This window comes from Orbicella franksi, chromosome 6 (genome assembly GCF_964199315.1).
Source record: "Orbicella franksi chromosome 6, jaOrbFran1.1, whole genome shotgun sequence".
Classification (NCBI taxonomy): Eukaryota; Metazoa; Cnidaria; class Anthozoa; order Scleractinia; family Merulinidae; genus Orbicella; species Orbicella franksi.
In genome coordinates this window covers 24757412-24780482 of record NC_138150.1, presented here as the reverse complement: position 1 = coordinate 24780482, position 23071 = coordinate 24757412, and the positions used below count along the sequence as shown (strand labels likewise).

At 39.5% G+C, this 23071-nt stretch overlaps 1 protein-coding gene and 1 pseudogene across 1 annotated transcript; both read left to right on the top strand.

Annotated features, from left to right (window-relative positions):
* The first annotated feature begins 9760 nt into the window (after positions 1-9760).
* LOC145489570 (uncharacterized) lies at positions 9761-12486 on the top strand. The gene is made up of 5 exons (XM_081468553.1): positions 9761-10131; positions 10225-10445; positions 10678-10768; positions 10987-11136; positions 11837-12486. Exons 1-5 carry the CDS (start codon positions 9948-9950, stop codon positions 12373-12375), a joined length of 1185 nt encoding a protein of 394 aa, XP_081324679.1. The 5' UTR covers positions 9761-9947; the 3' UTR covers positions 12376-12486.
* A 4864-nt stretch (positions 12487-17350) lies between these two features.
* On the top strand, positions 17351-20484 carry LOC145490548 (uncharacterized; annotated as a pseudogene).
* Positions 20485-23071: the final 2587 nt, after the last annotated feature.

Here is a 23071-nt window from a genome sequence, read left to right as displayed (position 1 = left end):
GTACGATCTGATCACAAACAACTGCGAAACCTTTGCCACTTATGAAGACATTCAGCACAGGCTTCTGCAGCTCTTTCAAATCTCTTTAGCAATGCGGCTGCCTTTACTGGAGCAGCAGTAGCAGCTGGATCGGCATCTGTTTGTTCAATCGGGAGCCTGCGCTAATAAACGATGCAAGGAGTGAATAACGAACGAACATTTACGAGGCTTCAAATACTTTGATGTTTGAAAACATTTAATAGAAGTTTTTGTATTAGAGGAATTACATAAAGCTTGAAAAGCTCCCTGATATAGAACTAATATCAAGCACACTTTGGGTCTGAACTGCGCCCGTTATCTAAACGTATGTTTTACAGTTGACTGCACAGGTAATATTTATCACTTGAATGTAAAATTAAACTTTTTCCAAATCGGTTTACCAAGCAAGTAAGCATATCATTCGGATTCAGTGGAATAAATTTAGCTTTACATTAAAAAACTGAAACTTTGTAAAATTATCAGTGTGTTTCCTTTGCAAAACAAAGCTATCAATTCTTGGAAAAGCCTTTTGTCTGCAATAGTTGTCAGACCTCATTTGAACTTTTGTCAGTTTCTACGTTTTGTCTGTATTTCTTGGAATAAGCAACAGCATTAAAGCTAGTCACGATCTCATGGCATGTTTAACCTCAAATATCCTCTTAGTTATTTCAAGCCAGGTCTTTTTGTTACTCTTCTTTTTTTCGAAAGCAAAATTTGATCTCGGCAAGGTCGAAATCTGAGCGAGATTTAGGTAAAATTGACGCTGTCGCGTCCACGTAAATTTCATGTCTACCGATTCAAGACAAATAATATGTACTCCTTTAACTTTCTATGACATTTTGTTCTCTTAAATTTTAAGCAAGTTGTAATTGTAAAACGTCTCGAATTTTGTCGAGTCATGTTTCTCGTGCATGTTTCTCGAGTTATGTTTTCACGATGAAAGTCAACAATTCTCTGACACTTGGGTGAGTAATGTAAATTTAAACTCTATCCGGCCTTGGACAAGCAGGCGGTGATCTGAGAGGCGGTAGGATGTCTCAATATCTCGTGAAACTAAACAATATCACATGAACAATATAAGGAGAAGACTGTTAGTCTCTTTTTTCACCGGATTCAGATCTGCCTAACTCAGATACCGTTGAGTTCAAACCATTCATATGATCCGCGAAAGAACCTAAAAATAGATTTCTCATTGTTTTATCGTAGTGTAGTTTTGGACAGGTATTTTCGTTGAGCTAAGGACGTCGTTATGTTTTCTTGGTTTTCCATTAAATAAATTAACATTTCAATAAGTTTCCTGTTTTTATTTTTGGAAATGCAGCCATATAGGGAAGGCACAGGGAGACGTCCATTCAACCAAAAACTCCAAAACCCTCAAAACAGGAGAAAATGAAGCGAAACCAAATTGAACCGAAAATTCCGGACATTCCGCGAGGAATATCACACGAGATAGAAATTTCTGGTTAGAACTTTTGCAAAATTAATATTTCGGTACAGCTCGTGAGGTTGTCCTCTTCTCGAGAAATTCTAAAAACTGTTGTTCCATTCGCCACTGGAAATTTCTGGAAATGCAAACCGGAATTTTTGGTCGAATTGAAAGCGCCCACAAATTAATTGAGAGGGATTAACTCTCTCACCCTTAATACTGTCTTGCAAAGCTAATAAAAATTCATGGCTGGCGATGAGATGGCGGCCGCCAGCTCCGTAATCCCAACCGTGGCGAAAGTATTCGAACGGGTCGTTTATGACCAACTTGATCATTGGCCTCCCTGAGCTCGTTATCACCGCTCTACTAGTAGTAATCGTAGATTAAAGAGTGCGTTCTAGTATTGGTAGATCTGGTAGGTTAAAAAAGCAAAACTTGTGGCAACAGCATTTTGTGCCAGAGCTGTTAGATAAACGTGAAATTGGCCTCCCTCCAGTACGGGTGAAAACAAATGAATTGATCGCAATGCACGTGTATACGAGAGGGTTTGTTCTCGTTTACACATGTGTTACGTGATATTAGTTAAGACCGCCCCGTTGTCCACAGTCTGCAGTCCGCAGTCCGCAGTCCGCAGTCCTTGTTTTATACTGACCGGAAACCCACGATTCTCGACCTTGTAAATCGACACAAACGTTGGCCGTTCCGTCGGTATGCGAGACAAAATGCATTTATTACCAAAACTTGGACAATTATTCCGTCTACGAGCACGACGTCAATCGCCTTGGCTTTGGGGAGACAGCTATTGATCATTTTTACATCCGAAACAATAAAACGGAGGACACGTTGGTGAACCAAAGTAATCCTGTGGGAGTTGAACTCTTTTCCTATACAAACACTTTCGTTGGGTTTATGTTACATATTCTGCGCACAGAAATCTAGACCAGCGAAGTGAAAAGAACACATTTCCCCCTTTGATTTATTCAGCAGAAAGCAGCGTTGGTTTTGGTCGAAGAGTAGAGGGTGCACAACACGCAGCCAAACTACAGCTTTCTGTTCGTACGAAAAGTCGTACACATTTCATGAAGACATGTATGCAAGATTTTTAGATGCCATTAACACTAACTTGACACTTAAAATAAACAACTTATCTGCTACCGTCCACAGTAAATTGTAGTTCGCAATATTGCACAACACTCGAAAGACAGTACATGGACGAACATGGAGATGACGTTATTCGCCCCTGAAGAATTATTTGGGGGCCAAATTGGTGTCTATAGAAAGCTGAGATACACAAAATCTCTACTTTTTCCCTTACCCGATTAGAACTGCGTTCTCTCGAAGGCAACTAGTGACTAGATCTTCCGATTCAACAGCTAAATGATCATCACGATACGCAAATGGAGTTCTCTACAAGACATTTGAGACCTTTAATTTGCGCCAATTTTTTTTTTTCTTTTTTCTTACGGTTATCGGTTTTCTTTTTGTTTTACGGCTAACGGTTAAGTTCTAAGCCTTTTTAGTGCCTAACGGTCAAGTTTTTGGACCTTTTACGGCACACGGTTAAACCCCATTGAGACCCTCCACTGAGTATCATCAGTTCCTGAGCTGCTAAAAAAAAAAAGCACATTTATCCAAGGAGAGTCTGAAGTCCTTCACGATACTTTGAACTAAAAACGAAACAAATACAAGGATTGATGGCACACCTTGCTCGAGTCATAAAAAGGGCAACAAAGAATTGTTTCGTTGATTTATATCAATTTCGTTCATTGACATTTGATTACTTAATTAGCCGCGTGATTGAGGGTCGATGGCGTAATCGCTAAGTAAGTTGATCTTCGAGTTAGAATGACACGTTTTAAGAACCACGAAATCAGAGACAAAGGTTATAAAGCGTTTTTTGTACCTGACGTTCAGCATCGCTATCCAGTAGTGTTTTGCTGCTCGATCTGCTGACCCGTTTCGCTGACCTGTTACTGAAATACGTTTGACTGGATATCGCCACAGAAGTAAGTAATTTGTTTTTGTAACCGGTTGAATTTTGAGAATTATATTTTCCATGTAATTTTATGAGGTTTCTTAAGAATTATGTATCTCCCTTATAGATCGAATAAAACAATGCAAAGATTATACGATTCCGTATCCAGTCATTCATCCGAGAACCATTTTCCTCTGGACCAGAATACGAAACCAAAGACCATATGTCCGATGCTAAGTGGCCGAGAAACGAGTAAATAGAGAAGGACAGCCAGTATACTGCACACCCTAACACAATGCAATGGCTATCTTTAACACGTTTCTTTCCCTTTCTGGCGTTGTTGTCCAGCGTTGAGCGATTGCTCGCCTGGACTCTTTTATGACTTGAGTTTTAAACAGATGATAATGTAAAGTGTGGCTATCCACACCAACGGGATAAATACGAATAACTAAACTGGTCCCGAAGTAAATCTTAAAGAATGAGGACTCTCCAAAGACTTCATTCAAATACAGTGCACACGCCAACCCTCCTGGGTATTTAACAACTTTGACGGTGACGAGCCCTGGGGACGCAACAGCCATCCCAACGATCCAAGCGGCTGGAATGAAGAACGGGCACAGCTTTGAACTGATGAGTGGGGAACGGAGAGGATATACCACAGCTCCAAATCGATCCACTGCTATCAGAACCAGGCTTTGAATAGGTACAACAGTGGAGAAGGTTGATATGAAGTAAACCAGCTTACATAAAAGGCCTGGCCAAGAGGACCACCGATCAGCCACGAGTCTATGGAGCGTATGTACATGACGTCATGGCAGCTATATCGGTGTTCCAAAACAATGAAACGGCGGCCATGTTGGCGTACCAAACCAATCCTGTGGGAGTTCAACTCTTTTGTTATGTAAACACTTTCTTTTGTTCCAATAAATTTGCATGGCTGCTGGACATGTGAGTGAATACTCTTCAGATAGCGCAGTTGCATCTCGGGAAGAATCACAAAAATCGGAAAGAGCAGATCAGACATGGCTATGTTTACGATTAAATAGTTGATTGGTTTTCTCATGGTTTTCGTCTTGCAGACAATAGTTATTCCGATGACGGTGTTCCCAGCCAACGAAACAAGGCAAATCACGCAGAAAGCAAAGGTTTTTCCGAATTTGTCTGCTGTAGGATTGCTGGAGCAGCTCGATGGCTCTATGCCATTTATGGTTGTTTTCGCGTTTTGTTTATCCTTTCTCTCGCTCACAAATTATTTTTTTTCAGTTGGCAACGTCACTCTATTCATATTCTAGAGAAGATGGGATAATTGTTCCGCTTGATGTCGTCCTTCTCGGGGTAACAATGAAGTATTAGGAATTCATTGGGGGGATTCTTTTTATTAGCTTTCCGTTGCCCAAATTTCAACAATAATTAGGTTTTCCTATTTGGTGAGAAGTTCAACAGAATGAACTCAATGAAGTGACCTATCAGTTTGCACCACAAATTGCGTTAACATCGACGAAATTGGCAGAGGACAGTGTTCTGTAACAATGTCACTGCTGCGCCAGATAGTAAGTAAGTAAGTAAAACTTTATTTATGCAGGGTGGCCCATTCAGCACAGTGGCTGGTATCCAGAGGGGCCCTGCTAAATACAATTTCTAAAAATATAAAATGTCCAATAGTTTAAAATAGTTATAAAAATAGAGTTAAAAAAAAAACTAATGTCTAGTAGTTGAAATAGTTATATAAAAAGAGTTTAAAAAATTGAAACGAGTTACAAGCATGAACTGGTAGGGAAAAAAATAGATATCATAAATTAGGTGCTATAAATAAAATGGGCTTTGACAAGATTTTTAAAAGAGGAGAGTGATACAGCTTGTTGGATTTTACAAGGTAGTGAATTAAAAAGGGCTGTGCCAGAAAATCTAAAAGTACGTTTGCCAAGGCTAAGTTTGGGTTTGGGTAGATGGAGCTCAGCCTTCCTTCGAGTGTTGTAACCATGTACATTGTAGTTCCTAATGACATAGTTACTTAAATACTGAGGAACTAAGTTATGCAAACATTTAAAAACTAAAACACATTTGTGGATTTTACGGTTTGTTTCTAAGTCAGTCCACCCTAAAACATTAAAAGTATCTCTAGAAGAGTCACGCTTGAGAATGATACGGGCAGCACGGTTTTGCAACCGCTGCAGACTTTTGCTGGAGCCAACAGACAGTTCACCCCAAGCAGTGTCAGTATAACTTAAGATTGGCTCAATAAGGGTATTGTAGATGGAGCAGCGACATGTAGCTGCGTTGCCCCTTTTAATTTCACCTCGGCGTGAAGCCTGATAAAGAGTGAGCCAGTGAGAACACAAGATATTACTAACTTTCGGGAATAACCAAGTAAAATTCAGTCAACGTCACAGGAAAGACGGTATGATCAACAACAAATGCACGAATACATGTTCAGCGTTATTCAGACTGCGAGTTTGAACCGATCAGTGGAGAGCTGCAGCCACTTGGACCAGCGTGAAATACCACACTGCAGTTATCAAACTGATTCGTTGTGAGGAACCTGTGCTGGAAACTGCTGGCGTTGTTACCGAACGTTTATTCAGGTCGAAGCTGTACCTGGTCGGCCTCGGTGAAGCTGGAAGTCAGAGAGCTGCATTGAGATTCTGTTGAGAAAGAGGAAAGCTGATTGAATCGCCCTTTTCACAGTTACCTTTGCTCATTTGCGTTACAATAAAATCTAGCATGTATGTGAGACAATTTTGGGCTATTTTGTAGTTTTAGCCCGAAATTACCTCGCATCCACGTTGGATTACATTGCAATGTAAATGAGAAAAATTAATCGTGAAAGGGCTATTCTTGGCGTTGGCCGAGTTGCTCTGTGATGATGTGAGAGATTTGTCGTTGCTCGGTCCTCATTACCTTCGTCGTGGTCATCCAAGGACTGCCATGTGCATATGACCAGTGACATGTATGATCGTCAAGCGCTCAACATTATTGGATCACAACTTCTTCACCAGTGGTTTTCTTGCGCTATGGTTTGTCAATCGCGTTGAAGAATTTTTCAGTGGTTGGTCTTTAACCACTGTCTTCATTATTTTGGCAGTTCCATTCTTACTAAGGTTTTGACGCTTGAACCAAACATTTGTTTGGGAATTTTGCATCGGTGCAAGGTAAAATGAACCTGTTGACTTCTTAATTACTTTTTATTTATAAAAAGCCACAAGGCATGTGTCGTCGCCGATAGCGAACATTTTTGGCAGTTGTTTTCTTTGCTTGATGTGCAGACTTCCTTCACGAGTTTTAGTCGGGTTCCCACGAAAAGCTACAAACTCAAGGCCATTGTCATCCCGACTCAGCTCGAAATCTTCAACAGCCATGCTGTGGCGCTCTTGTCTGCCGCGCAGCAAAGTTTCTCGAGTTTGTTAGCCCACCACTACATTTCCTGTTCTTGAAGCGTTAGAGCTTTCTCTGCGTTCGGTCTTTTGAAACGCCCAAGGTTACAAAGGTAACGCGCTTTTCCTTCAAGCACTTTCTTTGACTAGGAGAATTCTGTGTCTCGAGTTATCGAGAAATGATACTTGATGCCTTGAAATGATACTTGACGTGTGTATATAACTTATTAATAAAAAAAAAATAACAAACAAATCAACAAAAAACAAACTAGAAGAGGAAAGTAAAGCTTACCGCGCTTTTTGTCAGCCATGGATCTGTCAGCATGGCCGCTGTTTATAAGCTGAAGATAAAATATGATCAGGACAAATTTGGAGCGGTTTTTTAGACCCATTCGACACGATAAGCTTTCCTCATGAAAATAAACACGTTATGAATGAACATCACGCAATACGAAAAAGTCATGACGCCGCACAGGAAAAATGTCCTCACGTGATGCATTTCAATGTACCGCGTGATTGGTTTGAAACAAACTCGCGGCATCAAAAACGTTAAGCCCTGGTCAAACGGCGCATGATAGTTGATGATAGTTGATTCTCTCATAAATATCATCAACTATACCAACTATCACTCACATGGTCAAACGGCCAAAGAAGTTCGTGATAGTTGACGATAGTTCACCGACAGTCGCGCGAGCAAAGTCACACGAGCAGCTAGTTCCAGGCTCTTTCCGCGTAAAATGTGAACACTAAATTGACTTCGCGTGTGACAAACTTGTGAAAGTATGAATTTTTCGCGACGAAAGAGTGCGGCAGCTTGTTTACCGGTAATCGATTTGTTGGAGGAATGTACGGAAGATGAATCTGGAGAGCGTTGGTGGAAGAGAGGACGGACAGGGGGATGGAACAAGAGGAGAAACGAAAGCGGGATGATGAAATTGGTGGAAGAATTGCGAGTGGAGCACACTGCCGCTTACAAGGAAATGTTGCGCATGAACTGTGAAACATTTGAGAAAATATTGACCGCTATCGGGCCTGTGATTACCAAAACAGCTGACCAGAAAACTATCATGAACTATCATACGCGTGGTCAAACAAGAAAAACTATCATCGACTATCATGAAGAACTTGAACAAGCGCTTAATCTGAAGGCGGCACAAAAATGTGTAGGTGTTGCGGTCTACTGGGAAGAGTAGTACAACATTGTCGCCAGCCATCTGTCTTTGTTGCGCAGTCTAACTTAATGTCCTCCTTTAAAATTATTTTTAGACAGTAAATTGTCTTTTGTGTTATTCCCCTAAACCTCGGAGTCAAGTTAGAATTTTAATATATCAAAATTGGCCGATTAATCTCGAGTTCCCGAAGTGATACTTTGGTCTGCGAGTTTCTGGAGTACGTTTGACATACAAGAGCACTCTCCACCTGCAGTGACGGACAGAGTTCTAAATTTAATCTGTTTCTCACTCCTCAAAATGTGACATAACGGACCGTGTCATCACTAAATTAATATACAAACCATTGTAAAATGACTGTGTTAAGGCAGGCGTAAAGGAAACCCCTGCTTAAGTTGTAACGAAGTGTGTAACAATGAATTGTAAATAATCATGCTTGTTAAAACTAATATGCTAATGTTTATATACAAGGAGGTTCAAGGATAGATGCACCCCACCACGTTTCTAGAAAACTGTTCAGGCAAAATTTGTGGAAGCTTTTTCCCGCAGGCAGACATGGCATTGTCGTCAGCCATCTGCCCTTGTCGCGCCGTCGCCTTAATGTCCGTCTGCCTTAATGTCTTTGGTTAAAAGTCATGTTTCTGTGACTCGATGGAAACACATAACCAGCACGAGCTGTTGACTTAATGATGGCGCGAGCAAAGAGAATTTACACTTTGATAATCAAAGTTGGCAAGCTGTTTTCCTTTTTTTTAGTCGCTGTGTTTTCTGAAAGAAATAGAAAACATGTTCTCCGTGTCTCTATCGAGTTATAGAAACACTCTTGAAAGTTTAGAACTCAAAAAAGCTGTGGAAACACTCGTCTGCGGCTCGTGTTCCCACAGCATTTCTCGTTCTCCCAAACTTCCATTCGTGTTTCTATAACTCGATAGAAACACGGTACATGTTTTCTATTTCTTAATTATCATGACAAAAAGGTTGATGATTGTGTCACGATATGTTAGAGCATTTTAAAGTCCTTACACGGTAACATTCTTAATTTATAAGATAGCACAAAGAAATATTGGCGAAAGAAAACAAATATAATTGTGGACTCCAGAATGTCGTTATGGAAAACATCCATAAAGAGGAAGTTCTTTTTATGAAAGCAGCTGTATGCCAAACAAAGGCGAGAATGGTGAACAATGTGAATGTTTCGAGACACAAACCTTTCAGTCTTTTAGTATGTCTTTTCCTTTAAAGTAAGTGAATGATTTCATTGCAGTCTCAGCGCACTTTCAAGCAAAGAACGTTGCTATCTTTGATGTACCATCAAAAATATTTTATAGCCCTATGCGACAGTTTAATTAATTACGTGGTGATCTTGACATTTAGAATAGAGCAAACTAATTAAAAAGGACAGTTTTAACTTGATATAAATATAAACAAAGTAAACGAAAACCTGCAGGTCTCTCCTTTGTTACTAAATACGTCTATTATTAATTATGGATAAACACGGCTTGGCATAAAAGTCTATCCGCTTTGGCCCAAATTCACAAAGAAACATTGAGCAAAACAAACAAACAAAGAACGGACTCCAGAATGTTGTTATGGAAAACATCCATAAACAGGAAGTTCTTTTCATGAAAGCAGCTGTATGCCAAACAAAGGCAAGAATGGTGAATAATGTGAATGTTTCGAGACACGAACCTTTTAGTCTTTTAATATGTCATTTCCTTTAAAGTGAGTGAAGATTGTTTTTTATATACTATCTAAAATATTTCATGGCCCATGCGACAATTTAGTTAATTACGTGGTGATCCTGACATTAAGAATAGAGCAGACTAATTAAAAGGGACCATTAAACTTGATATAAATATAAAAAAAAGTGTATAAAAACCTGCAGGCATCTCAATGGTTACTAAATACGTCTATTATTAATTATGGATAAACACGACTTGGCATTAAAAGTTCAGCTTTGGCCAAAATTCACAAAAGGAACTTGATGGATGCGTCAAACCTCGTTTCTCGACAACGTTTTGAACTGCTACAATCTGGCACACAACAAAACACCTTCGATGGCAGGCTCATGGCTAACTCAGCTGGCCTTTGCAACTTTCAACATTCTGCTGGGAATGTTATTTGTGGCGGCAAACACAGACTTTTCTGCAAGCGTTTTTGAAACTCAAGTTGGTAAGTAAACACTTAAGAGACCCTCCTCTTTCCTTTTATTCAGTCTTTTTAGTTTGCATCAATAGAATTTTGATTTTTTTTTTCTTCTTTTAGACCATGTCTTACTTGGTCATGCCATGGACACGGTTACTGTTGTTGATGAGTTTGAATGCCAGCTTAAGTGCATCGGAAATAAAAGTTGCAAGTCGTTTAACGTTCGTACTGATGGCAACAATGTAAAACGACGTATTTGTGAGCTTAACAACAAAACCCGACAGATGAAGCCAAGAGATTTTAAATGGAAGAAAGGATCCACATACTATGGCTCTGTTCAGGTCAGTTGAAAACTGCCGTACATTCACATTTTCTATTTTAGTTAACTTCACCCGCGCTAACTTGTTCTTGTACGGTCTTTCAGAATGAAATAGGCTGGCTTGTGTGGTTAAAAAGAGTGGACATAGACTCATCCTAGACTCATATAAAGTTAATAGGTTAGGATATTAATAAACCTTGTTGTTACTACTTAATTTATCGACCCCGTTTATTTCATATCTTAACCCAACACAGGCCTCCTGCATCGATGTTTCCCGTGAGCAAAACAAACAAACAAAGAACGGAGAGTGTTATCCAGGATACAAGGGGAAAAAATGTGAAAAACGTGAGTGTTGAAAATTTGTCATGCAACGATATTTTGTATGATTTGATAAAGCAGGTTGAATTTTGTTTCAAAAGGTGCCCGCGTACTGCACAGTGCTTGTAAGAGCATTATTATTTTAGAGTAAAGTTAGCGATGTTGGCGGACTTTTTAGAAAGATTTCCCTTCTGCTTCAAAAGAATATGAAGAGTTTTATTTAAAACATGGTTTGCTTTTTGCAGCTGTAAAAGGTTTGAATTCCAATCAGCCTGCTCATTCCTGTAAGGACATCCAGGACTCAGGAGACTCCAAAGGAGACGGCGAGTATTGGATCGACCCTGAGAAGAGTGGAAACCCTTTCAAGGTTTACTGTGACATGACAACGGACAGAGGTAAGTAATGAATAATGATATGAAAGTTAGAACTTTCTAAATTCTAAGGAATGAGTACACAAAGCCCCCACAGCTTCCCGAGAACAGCTTTGTATGGGTCTGTCCTCTCATTGCTGATAAATTGCGTCGTGACATTGTCAAATTATACTCATGGAGGTCCACGTCAAAATTTGACAAATACAAGTTCCTCTGTGGCCTTACAGTTGGATTCAATCTCAAGAAAACGTCATCTTAAACAAAGCTCCCGTTTAGATGCAATTTGTCGATTATAATCGAGAAATGACAACATTAAACAGGCTGTGAAAGTTTGGTAAAATTGTCAAGATCCACTTGTGATGGCGTCATGTATCTGTCTGTGCTCTTATTGACCACAAAAACTAGCCAATGAGCGTTTAACGGCTGGTTGATTTTCTCTTTTTTAAAAACAAGTTGCCCTTAAGATCTAATTGGTCCGCTATAGAAGGAACATTTAACATGCTGCGAAAGTTTTTCAAAATTTTCACGAACCACGCTTTATTGTTTGATGTAATTAACAATGGAAAGGTCACGACAAATGTGAACTCTATTGTGCAGCAATTTTACAGCATTTGCACCTACTAACCGTTTTCTTGTTTTTTTTTTTCTTTTCGTGATAAAAGTAAATACAGTCCTCAACTGCTTTTATTTTTTCACGTGACCACTGAACTTTGTTTTATTTAAGGAGGTTGGCTTCTTGTCTCCAACGTTGTCATTGACAATCCGTCATCCCCACAAATGTCAGTAAAGTCGTCATACCGTGAAATCAGCAGTTACCATAATAACCAGACGTTTCTGACCAAGAGTGCCATGAATGAGCTCAGAACGCACCTGTCTTTCACTCAACTGAGATTCCACTGCAGTAAACAACAGGGACGTACGTTCCACGTGACCACGGTCGCTAACAGTACTGGTGAAGCTGTAGTCCAGTACTTCAGCGGTCAGACGGATGTCCAGCCTGATGCCTGTGGCTCGTTTGTTAGAATGGAGAACGACAACTCCAGATTAGCAGAAGTTTGCCACCAGTGGGGATATGACGGTACGCGCGATTACGTCGGCAAATGGGGGCATGTCAGTCTATATCAAGATAGATTGTACAACCATGCGGCTTTTGTAGCACATTCATATCACTGGCTGCTGACTCCAGGTGGCTCAAGATTGGAATGTGATGACGGGCACGTTGGAGTGTCTTCTGGTGATTTCTGGAGAGTCTTTGTGCGATAAGATACTTGTAGCTGGACAAACGTATTCATCTAATCTTCGATACATACAAAAATAACAAATTTAAGTTAAATACAGTTTTGCGATCGGAAATTTTGTTTTGCGTTTAAGGACCTTTTAGACAGTTAGCAGCTTCCATAGAACGTCTATAAACACGAGAAATAACACCATCGTTAGCAAATCGAAAATGAAAACCCGATCGAAAATCAAATAAACGATGTGTAGCTTAATAATAAAATAAAACAAAACATAATTGTTTTATGGACAAATTAAATGTTCATCCTAGAGGGATTTGCTAAAAACTTTAAATAAACTAACTTTAGCTGAGCAGCGAGCTCGTAACATCGCTGCCTCGATTTTTAGAACATAGCCCGCCTGCTTGCGTGACTTAATACAACTTAGGAATTCGTCTTATAACTTGAGAGGTAATAACATTCTTAATATCCTTACGGTGTACACCACAAAGTACGGCCTTAAATAATGGCGATATTTTGGATGCAAATTATAAAACAGTCTCCCGCACTTGAGCAGATCCTCGACCAGCTATAAAGCGTTTAGAACTACATTAAATGACGTGCACATCAGCTGCCATACATGTGTGAACTAATGTTAACAATTTTTCCTTTTCATATCTTTTACTTGTAAACAGTTTTTGTCTGTACAGTTTATATACATTTTATATTCTTATACATTTTTAGATATTTTATAGTAGCTAGTTATGTAATCTCTGTTAGTTTAGTTTAAAATTTATTCCTAAATGTACATTTTGACTTTGTTATTTTGTTTTCTTGCAATTGGCGAACCTGTAAACTGGTGCATCCTGTAGACTCTGCTTATCAAGTCTATGGGACGCACCGTTATCATAGCTAAGTGTACGAAAAGTTAAATAAGCTATGCCTATGTCTATAATAAAATAAAAGGTTGTAAAATAAAATGCTTTATGATGTTTTATGATCTTTTTTGTCGATATATTTGCTCTTATCATAACAATTTATCGTTTCGTGTAACTCTACTGTCTGTCATGAATTTGAAAATATGCAAAAACAGTTATGGTGGATGGTAACAGCGTTATATTGTATTGTTTTACTTTCATTCGCAAGCCGATGAAACTTCACACAAATACAATTCCCTGCGATATTAAAATTTCGATCACTCTGGGCTCTCATAGTCCTGTAAAGAGCTAACTGCGATCGTGATCAGTGGTTTTTCTCGTTTAGTTTATTTTTTCTAGAAAATAACTTAAACAGCAGGCAGCCCAAAATTTAAAATCAACGATATGTAAGACACACTGCTGTGACAAACATGACAAAACAACGCATGTCGTAAAAATTATGGTTTTTGTGCATGACGTTTTGTATGCTACAACATCAGGGACCGCGTAGAGGAGGGGGGGAAGGGGCTAGGGGAGCCTTAGCAAACCCCCGCCCCCCTCAACCTCCACTTTCTCACAGTAAAAATTAAATAAGTAAAGCAAAACATAATATAATACAGCAACTTTTTATGAACATTATGCAGCTAGTCTTGTGTGTGCCTTGACGGGAAATTCCGTGGTCGTATATATATACGTGGACGAGTTATTGAGACCCAAGCTCAAATAATCACCTTTAGATGGCCTCCTGTCACCTCTGATTTTTGTCTTCGGGCTGAATTTAAAACAGCAGCAATGTTCCTACACACATAATTTTGGAGAGTAACTGTTCAGAGAACAAGGATGTCAGCTGTTTGTGGTGAACGAGTAGTTTATGTCCTGACCAAGATGTAGAGCGATGTAAGTTTGAAATCATTCTATGAGGCGATTTTATTATAACCCTCCTGGCACTGAGAGGCAATGTTGCTAAGGCGAACGCGTACGCCAAGGAGAATTGAAAATGAGGAACCGTCACCCTAATACATTCTAGAAATGACGCGTTTACGAAAACTATTCAAACACTTCATGTCCACAACACCGTTTCCGCAGCGTTTTTGCCATCCACCTGAAACCGCTCGAAAACACTGATACTCAAACGCCTCGGTTTCGCTGTCGCCTTTAATAAGATAGGGTTCCGTTTTAAACTGTCTCCTGACTGTGAACACCGTTTTCGGATGTCTACATTTTTCGCTGACAACGATAAACGTATTAGTGTGGACAGGGCCAGCCGACTCGTTAACAATCCCAGATGGCTTTTCTAGCCTTGACAACTCCACATTTTCGTGTGAAATTTCAGCCGCTAAAATTCGTCGGCAGCTGCCCTTAGCGGCATCCTTGCCAGGCCTCAGACTTAAGAACAGACATATCTCACGAAAATACGAAACTATTAAGGCCTGTCCAAACGGGAAATGTTTAGCGACCAAACACCATCAAACATTGTCTGGTGACCAAACATTTTACCGTTTGGCCACCTTGTTTGGTGCTGTTTGATCGTGTTTGATCGTGTTTGGTCGTGTTTGATAAAATTTGAAGGCTATCGAACATTCGATCAAACAACTTAAAACATTTCTTTTGTTCTCGTGTTTGATGGGCGATGTTTTGTCCGTTTGGACAGCCGTATCAAACATGTTTGGCGCGCGCACGCGTACCACGCTTTCTCAGCGGCTTGTATCCATAGATACCGCGTCTTGTTTACGTAGTCGCTTGTTCAGTATTTTAAAAATGGCGAACGAAGAAGAAGCTTTGGTGCACGTTGTTGAAAATGAGGAGATATTTACCGAAGAAACGCCGAGTCGAAAACGAAAGCAAAGGAAAGGAAAGGCAAGGAAATGGAATGACGAAGAAACGGATCTTTTGATCGATCTATTGGAACAAAATGCATGCCTATGGGATGTATTTTCAAAGGAATATCACTTAAAAGATAAGCGAGATAAAGCATACGAGAGATGTAAGAAGAACTTGGCCTTGCCATAGCGGACATAAAATACAAGATCATTGGGCTGAGACGCACACCTCGTTGACAATGTAAGAAATTGCCGACTTCGAGATCCGGAACTGGAAGCTCAAGGATCTGTAAGTCTCGCCAGTGGCAAGAAATCGTATTGTCAGTTTCAGTCGCTCAGCAGCACTAATATCCTTGTGACCACCAGTTACCTGACGAGGGGTTATGTCAGGTTCAATAAGCCGCAGTATCTCGAGAAAATCGTCATGAGTCATTCACATCATTTCGCGGTAACCTGGAGTATCTTCGATCATCAGTTCCTGGATGATATTATACAAGTATCCTTTATCTTTTCTTCTCCTTATCCAGCCCCTGGTCTTCCCTCGTCTACTTTCTCTTTTTCCATCCTCCTCTAATATTTCAAGAAGGATTATAGCCCCTATACTCTTCTTTAATTTGAACCCTTGAACCCCAACCTGCTAAGTCTCACGTTCCGCCATATTGAAATCTCGCGCTGAGTAAGGTACGCTGGGTAATTTGTCGCCCATAGCTTTTTGCGTGTGGAGTGTGAACTGTGTTTCATCAAACATGTTTTAACCGTTTGGCCACTCACTTCAACATCAGCATGTTTGATCACCAAACAATGTTTGATGATGTTTGGTCGCCAAACATTTCCCGTTTGGACAGGCCTTTACAGGCGAATATCCTATTGACTACAGTTTTAACCATCAAATGTTTTCAGCTGCATTTGTTACGTTCTTTTTTGATTAATATACCGTTTACACTGTTTTTTAGCTTCAGTTAACCTTGAATCGCGCTGAAGGAATATCGTTGAGTCCCTAGTTTATTACAAGGTTATTAGCAGGGGCGTTACAGTGAAGAAAACTTCATTGAGCAAAATCGGATTTGATTTTGAATTTAAGGCCGGCTGATCAATTTTTACACTGACTTGTAGAGTGACAAGATTCTTCTTTAGCGGAGAAAGTTTGTAATTGTGTAACGCTTCACTTCTTATATTGCAAATGCATTTTCTGTCAAAAAGTTCCTGCACGCGGGCCATGACTCGTACATGCATCTTTAAAGGTGACTGTTAAGCTAAATTACAAGTAAATTTAAAATGTAAAGTAAAAGGTCGATATTATAATGGAAAAAAACTTGGCATTAGCTGGTGCTCGTGTCACTCTACGTGAAAGCATTTTCCAGTTCTTATACTGCCCCATTCTTAAGTTTTTTAAAGAAAGCAAAAAGAAATTGGTAGAGTTAATTTTAAACTCCGGGATGTAGTTATGGAAAGCAAGAAAACTAAAACATCCATAAGCAGTAAAGTCTTTTATGAAAGGGGAAACCACCTGCACGACAAACTAAGCCAAGACGAAAAAACGTCAATTAATGGCGGAAAACGTGAATGTTTAGAGACTCAAGCACAGTATTTTCGTTTATGTCTTTTCTTGTTAATTTTAAAATGAGTGATTTCTCATTGCAGTACCAGCACACTTTCAAGTTAAGAAAATTCATAACTGTAGATATATATTTTTGTTAATGTAGTTTCAAATTCTTAGAAGCAATATTAGTTTAATTAGGTGGTGATACTGAAACGCTCTCATTAGGCAAACATAAGCGACAAGTTATATAATATAAATATAAACTTCAGGGGCACCCAACGGATCTTTTCGGTAAATTATCTGTTCGGAAGGCCTTAATTCCCCTCTGATTTTCGTAAGAGAATTGTCACCTCGAACTTTCGTGATATGACAAATTTAATGTCTGTTGCTTTCGGATTGTTAAAAATGTCGTTTTGAGTACCGAAAAATGGTCAGCCATCACTTTCGGAAAGGCGATAAGACCTAAGGTTTTCGGGAAATGGACAAAAAAAACCCTAATGAATTCGAGAATACTCAATTTCCCCTAGAATAACCGAACAGATATTGAATTTTTTAGCGCAACCTAAAATTAATCTACTGAGCTTTAAAAGCATTTGAGAGGAAACGGTCGTTGGGTGCCCCTGAAACATGAAGATTAATGGAAGCGGCCTGGAAGCCGTTTCAAACGTAACCAAATGTCCAATATCAATCACAAATGTACGTGACTAGGCATAAAAGGGCTCAAATTTACATAACAGTGGTGCAGATTTATGTGTCAACCATCGTTTCTGGACGAAGATTTCACCACAGCATCTCGATGGCTGACTCTTGCCTGACTCAGTTGATCATATCAGCTCTCAACATTCTCCTATTAGTTTAATTAGGTGGTGATACTGAAATGCTCTCATTAACCAAACAAAAGCCACAAGTTTTATGATATAAATATAAACATGAAGAAGTTAATGGAAGCGACCTGAAAGTGTTTCAAACGTAACAAAATTAAATGGTTAATATCAAACACAAATGGTCATGACTAGGCATAAAAGGGCTCAGATTTACAAAGCAGTGGTGCAGATTTATGTGTCAACCATAGTTTCTAGACGAAGTTTTCACCACAGCATCTTGATGTCTGACTCTTGCCTGACTCAATTGATCATTGCAACTCTCAATATTCTCCAGGGATTCTTATTTGTGGCGGCAAACACAAACTTTGTGGAAACGTTTTTGAAACTCAAGTTGGTAAGGAGACACCTGTGAATTAAGACGCTCCTCTTACCTTCTATTCAGTCTTTTTAGTTTGCATTCAATACATTTTTTATTTCCTCTCCCCTTTTAGACCATGCCTTACTTGGTCATGCCATGGACACGGTTACTGTTGTTGATGTGTTTGAATGTCAGCTTAAATGCATCGGAAATAAAAGTTGCAAGTCGTTTAAACTTCATCCAGATGGCAACAATGCACAACGACGCATTTGTGAGCTTGAGGTTATTCCCCAGTATTGCACTGCACACCCCTACTGCGCATAATTTCACGCGTGATTAGCGCGCGCGAATTAAAAAATGGCGGCTTTTTTTTTACAGCTAGACCTCGCCATACAGGTAAAATGTATTTTGTAACGTTTCACTAATTACACTGGAGTATGTTCACTATGTATGGTTCATGTTAACTGTAGAAGTATTTTAGGCGTGAATCCCTAAGGGGCTAGTAGGCTATTTAAGAATTTGTAAGTTATGCAAGAGCCACTCGAAGGCATCTCTTTCAACTTTGCTTTTTAATTTTTCTGTTTATTCACTGCTGTATTTTCTTTATGATGATGTAACGCTCGCTGTATCCTGCATCAATAAACGAGATGCCCGCCCCTGATGCTGTGTTTGTGTTTATTAAGATTAGTTACAAAATATTTTATAATCGTTTCAGGGTGATTAGAGTATAATCGTTATTTTCTCGCAAACGAGTATGGTAACCTATCATTTTTTTTTCTGTTGTTTTGAATTGAGTAATAAATTTCTCTCTGTAAAATAAATATGGACCAATTCTCAGTGTAGAACAAAGAGCAATCGTAGGAAACGTGAATTTAGCAAGCAATCGTGACTACAATCATGGTGCTTCCAAAAGGTCTAGATAACAGCAGACACGTTAAGATTTTAAGGAAAACGACCAATTTTTTAAGTTTACAAGACATGTTTCGACAGAACTTCTATTATCTTCAGTTGAATGATTACAAAGCAAGTTGAATAATAAGTAGACAAAAATGCTAATTAAGACAAATAGTAACAAAAGAACGTGAAAAAGTGTAAATTAAAAGGATAATTTTAGATTTACATGGTGTAATTGCTGATTGAGGCAAGGTAGTTCTTTTTGAATATGGATACCCTCCTTTATCTTGAGTTGAAAGCTGGTAGTGGCGTGATCTAAATATGAAAGCAGTCTGTTGAACACAATGAGCGACAACGTTCAGAATTCTGAAGATGTTTGAAAATGTGAGAGGCCTTATCAACGGCTAAGTGCTCACGTACGCGTGTGGAAAAATGTCGGGTGGTTTCGCCGACATAACAGGCATTACAGCCCGCACATGTAAACTTATAAACCACATGTGAACGAAGCCCGCCGGGAATAGGGTCTTTCACACCAAAAAGGTTACCTATCTTAAAGGAAGAAAAAACTAATTTGATGTCTAAATCATCACAATAGCGCTTGATTAAGTGTCGAATCTTCTTCTGAGTGATGACAGAAAAATGGCCTATGTACGGCAGCTTAAAGTAAAACGTGGGCTAGATGGTAAGGGGGTAGCCACGGGGACAATGATTGCTATGGGTCCCAGTGATGTAACGGTTAACCACTTTTTCAAATAAATGGGCAGGGAAAAGGTTCTTTTTGAGAATTTCAGTAAGCTTGGTTATGTCCTCGTATAACCCCAACCAAGTGTTGTTGATCTCGTAGGCCCTGTCAACAAGAGTCCTAATGAGACCTACTTTGTATGAGTACGAGGTGAAGCTAAAATAATTAGTTAATAACCCAGTAAAGGTTTTCTTAAGGTAAACCCTAGTTAGGAAAGAATTAGTGTCACTATTATCAATAAGAACATCTAGAAAGGGTAATTTGCGATTAAGTTCTTTTTCCATAGTAAACCTTATGTTGGGTGCCTCGAGTTAATGTAGTCAAAAAATATAACAGCATCGTGCTCCGAGTGAAATAAACAAAAAGTGTCATCAACATACCTACGATAAAATAAAATTTTAGAGCATTGAAAATTTTCCAACCATAGTTTCTCATGATGCCCCATAAAAAGATTGGCTAATACGGGAGCAAGGGGAGACCCCATGGCCACACCGTCAATTTGGTCTTAGAAAGAACCGTTAAATAAGAAATGGGTCTGGGCGGTGGCTACAGTGAAAAGGCTTCTAAGTTCAGGTTTACTTAACTTAAGGTCAGGATTGCCCTCGGAAATGTAATTGACCGCCAGGTCAATACATTTCTCAAGAGGTATGTTGGTAAAGAGACTTTCCACATCGAAGGAAACCATAAATTTACCAAACATTATATATATAAGGATTTATATGGGTATAAACAAGGTGCTGTTGCCCCTAAACGAACATGGGGACCCCTCATTTTTATTTCAAAATTTAAGTTCCTATAATATAAACAATCAATAAGCAAAGTTTCACAAAAATCTCAGTGCAGGTTCTTATTTCAGTGGAATGACCTTAACAACAAAACCAGACAGATGAAGCCAGAAGATTTTAAATGGAAGAAAGGATCTACATACAATGGCTCCGTCCAGGTAGGTTACTTCTTAGTTTATACAACATTCCTATTCTACAGGCAAAACTGCGTGTCACTTACCATGTTGATTAAACAAGAAAAATATTTATTGTTTCGCGACCAATCAGATGCGAGATGAAACCGCAAAAGATAACCGCCAAACTCTCGCAGCAGGGATCAGTCACGACTTTACACGAAACAACGAGCTGGCTTTTCCTTCTACGAGAAATCTTCAATTTTGCCGTTTTCAAATACTAAAATTGTTCTTTTAAGTTTCTATTTCAGCTTATGCAAATAAGTGGTATAAACAACATTTTACGGAAAAGCGATGTTGAATCGAGCAGACAGGGTTAGACACAGCTAGACAGCGCGTCTGAGGGCAGAAATTGTACTCTCCTCTCCATTTGGATGTTACTAAAACTGGGAACGGAGAACGGGGAACGGGGAACGGGATTCTGGAAACGAGTGTACAGTGGTAACTCGCCCGAGAATTCAACATGGCGAACAAAGGAAAAGGAAAGGGAACAATGTGAGGAAGTGTTATGGTTGTAAACGTGAGTTTCTATAGGCTGTGCCCCAAATTCCAATATGCCGTTACTGGGATAAACAAAGCATGAAATAGCGCCTGAGCTGGGGAGAAAATCGAATCGGTATTGTCACATGCTGCCCCAATCGGTCAGTACAAAATGCAGACTGCAGACTAGAAGACTGCAGACCGGGTACACAATGCGGACTGCAGACTGGGTACAAAACACAGACAGAGAATAAAGACTGTTTTTCGTCTGATACGTGACATGTCATCTAAAAACATATCGATCGAGTGTCACGCAGTCGCTTTTCCGTGGTCATCTTTTACCAACATTAGCAGTCCGGGATATCCCGCTGTATTAGGACGGCCATGACGTCCTGAAGCTACTAGGCACCTTAAGATACCAGCACGGGACGAGCTAGGACGGCTACCGGAAGTAAATTGACTCAACCGGGCATGCGCACGAGAACTCTCGCCTGATCTCTCTGCCGTCCTCATCTCGTCGAGGACGCCATTTCGCCCGACTAGCCGTCGTATCGAAGACGTGAGTATTTTGCACTTGTTTTGCCCCGATAACTGTTCCAATCGACTTTATTTTCATTTATATTGATAGAAATGTTTATAGCGTTCACAGTTTTCGTGATTGTAGTGCAGAATACTACGCTGAGATACGAAAATGTGAGTAAAAATATTCCTCGTCTGTTCGTTTGTGTTTCTACAGCCACTGTGCAGACGCTATCACGAGTGTGCAAGCTCAATACAAACTCTATGCATTGAGAATACAACAGTGTAAGTACAGTTGATAAATTGTTGTAAGAATGAATGCCATGGAGCATCTATCGAGCAAATAAAATACACATTTTCAAACTGATGTTTAGTTGTTGTTTTTATACTACCCAGAATTTGATGCAACGTTTGTTTGATTTTTATAATGCTTGTTACAATTACAGATGGAAATTGAAACGTTCAACAAAAGTCAGGATTCTTCGGCGACAGAATTCCCCAACGCTTTAGTGGTAAAAAGCCATCTGAAGCAGGTCGATCAGATTGTTCGTTTAATTTTTTCATACGGAAATTATGGTTTCTCTATTAAAATATTGACAGATGTATGCTTCGCTTATAAAGAAAAAGAAATTCAGCATCGCTGTTCACTATCGTTTAAGCCTAATAGGATAAGATTTCTATCATCTCTTTTATAGTCTAATGGATGTCATTGCTTCTGTGAATAGCTTGTGCGAGGTTCCAATTATTGACGTCGCCGTCCTTTGCGAAAATGCACATCTTAAGCATTTTGTTTTTGGCGACACGACGGGACCCGCGAAAGTTTCCCGCGTCCACTGCCGTTGCCGTCCTGGCCTTCCCGTCCTCGTATCTTAAGGTCCCTATTGTTAGCATGTTAGCAGGGAAAATGGTGGACCTTTCATGCGGACAAAGAAAATTTGTTGTTTTCAGTCTCGCATAGAGTCTAGCCAGCATTATCCACGACTTTTTGCGACCAAACGTTGAGAAGGAGAATAAGCGACCATTTTGGTAGTGGGAGAACGTGAACTGACTTCTAATCATTAAGTTTTTTTGGGAGCTCTCTGTATTGGTGGATTCACCGAATGTGCACCCCAGTTGTATCACCGGAGACTGAGTCAACAACCTGTTGAAAACCACCCACAGCACAGAAATGCCAGCGAAACAGACAGGCCAGGGGTGGTGCAGTGATTCCCTGTAAATGGATTCTATCTGTATCCTAAGGAATGGTGCAAAGGGTAGAGGAGATTGTTTGTGCTCGTTTACCAGACGTTGAGGGCCATGCAAACATGTAAGTCAAGGTTTGTAGGGGGCATTGTATTCTTTTTTTGGCATTTTTTAAAAAACTATAGACACTGCAGCTGTTCCTAGTAGATGATGATTCTTTTCACCTCCCCATGAAGCTTGAATGTACCAGAAAGTAATATTTTTGCAAAATAATTATTATGAAAGCGAAGACTGAAAAGGTACAAGAGTTTAGAATGTAGTGCTAAGGGTTGAACATTACTAATTGTAAAACTAATGCAAAACATTAATTGGTTGTGAACAGGAAACATGTCAATTTGGTTAAGAACATGTAATAAAAAATAGAAAACATGAGAGTCATCAGACCACTTGAGGGCACTCTCTTACTTAGTGAGACTAATGTGGTAACTACATTCAAAATAAATTCATGTTT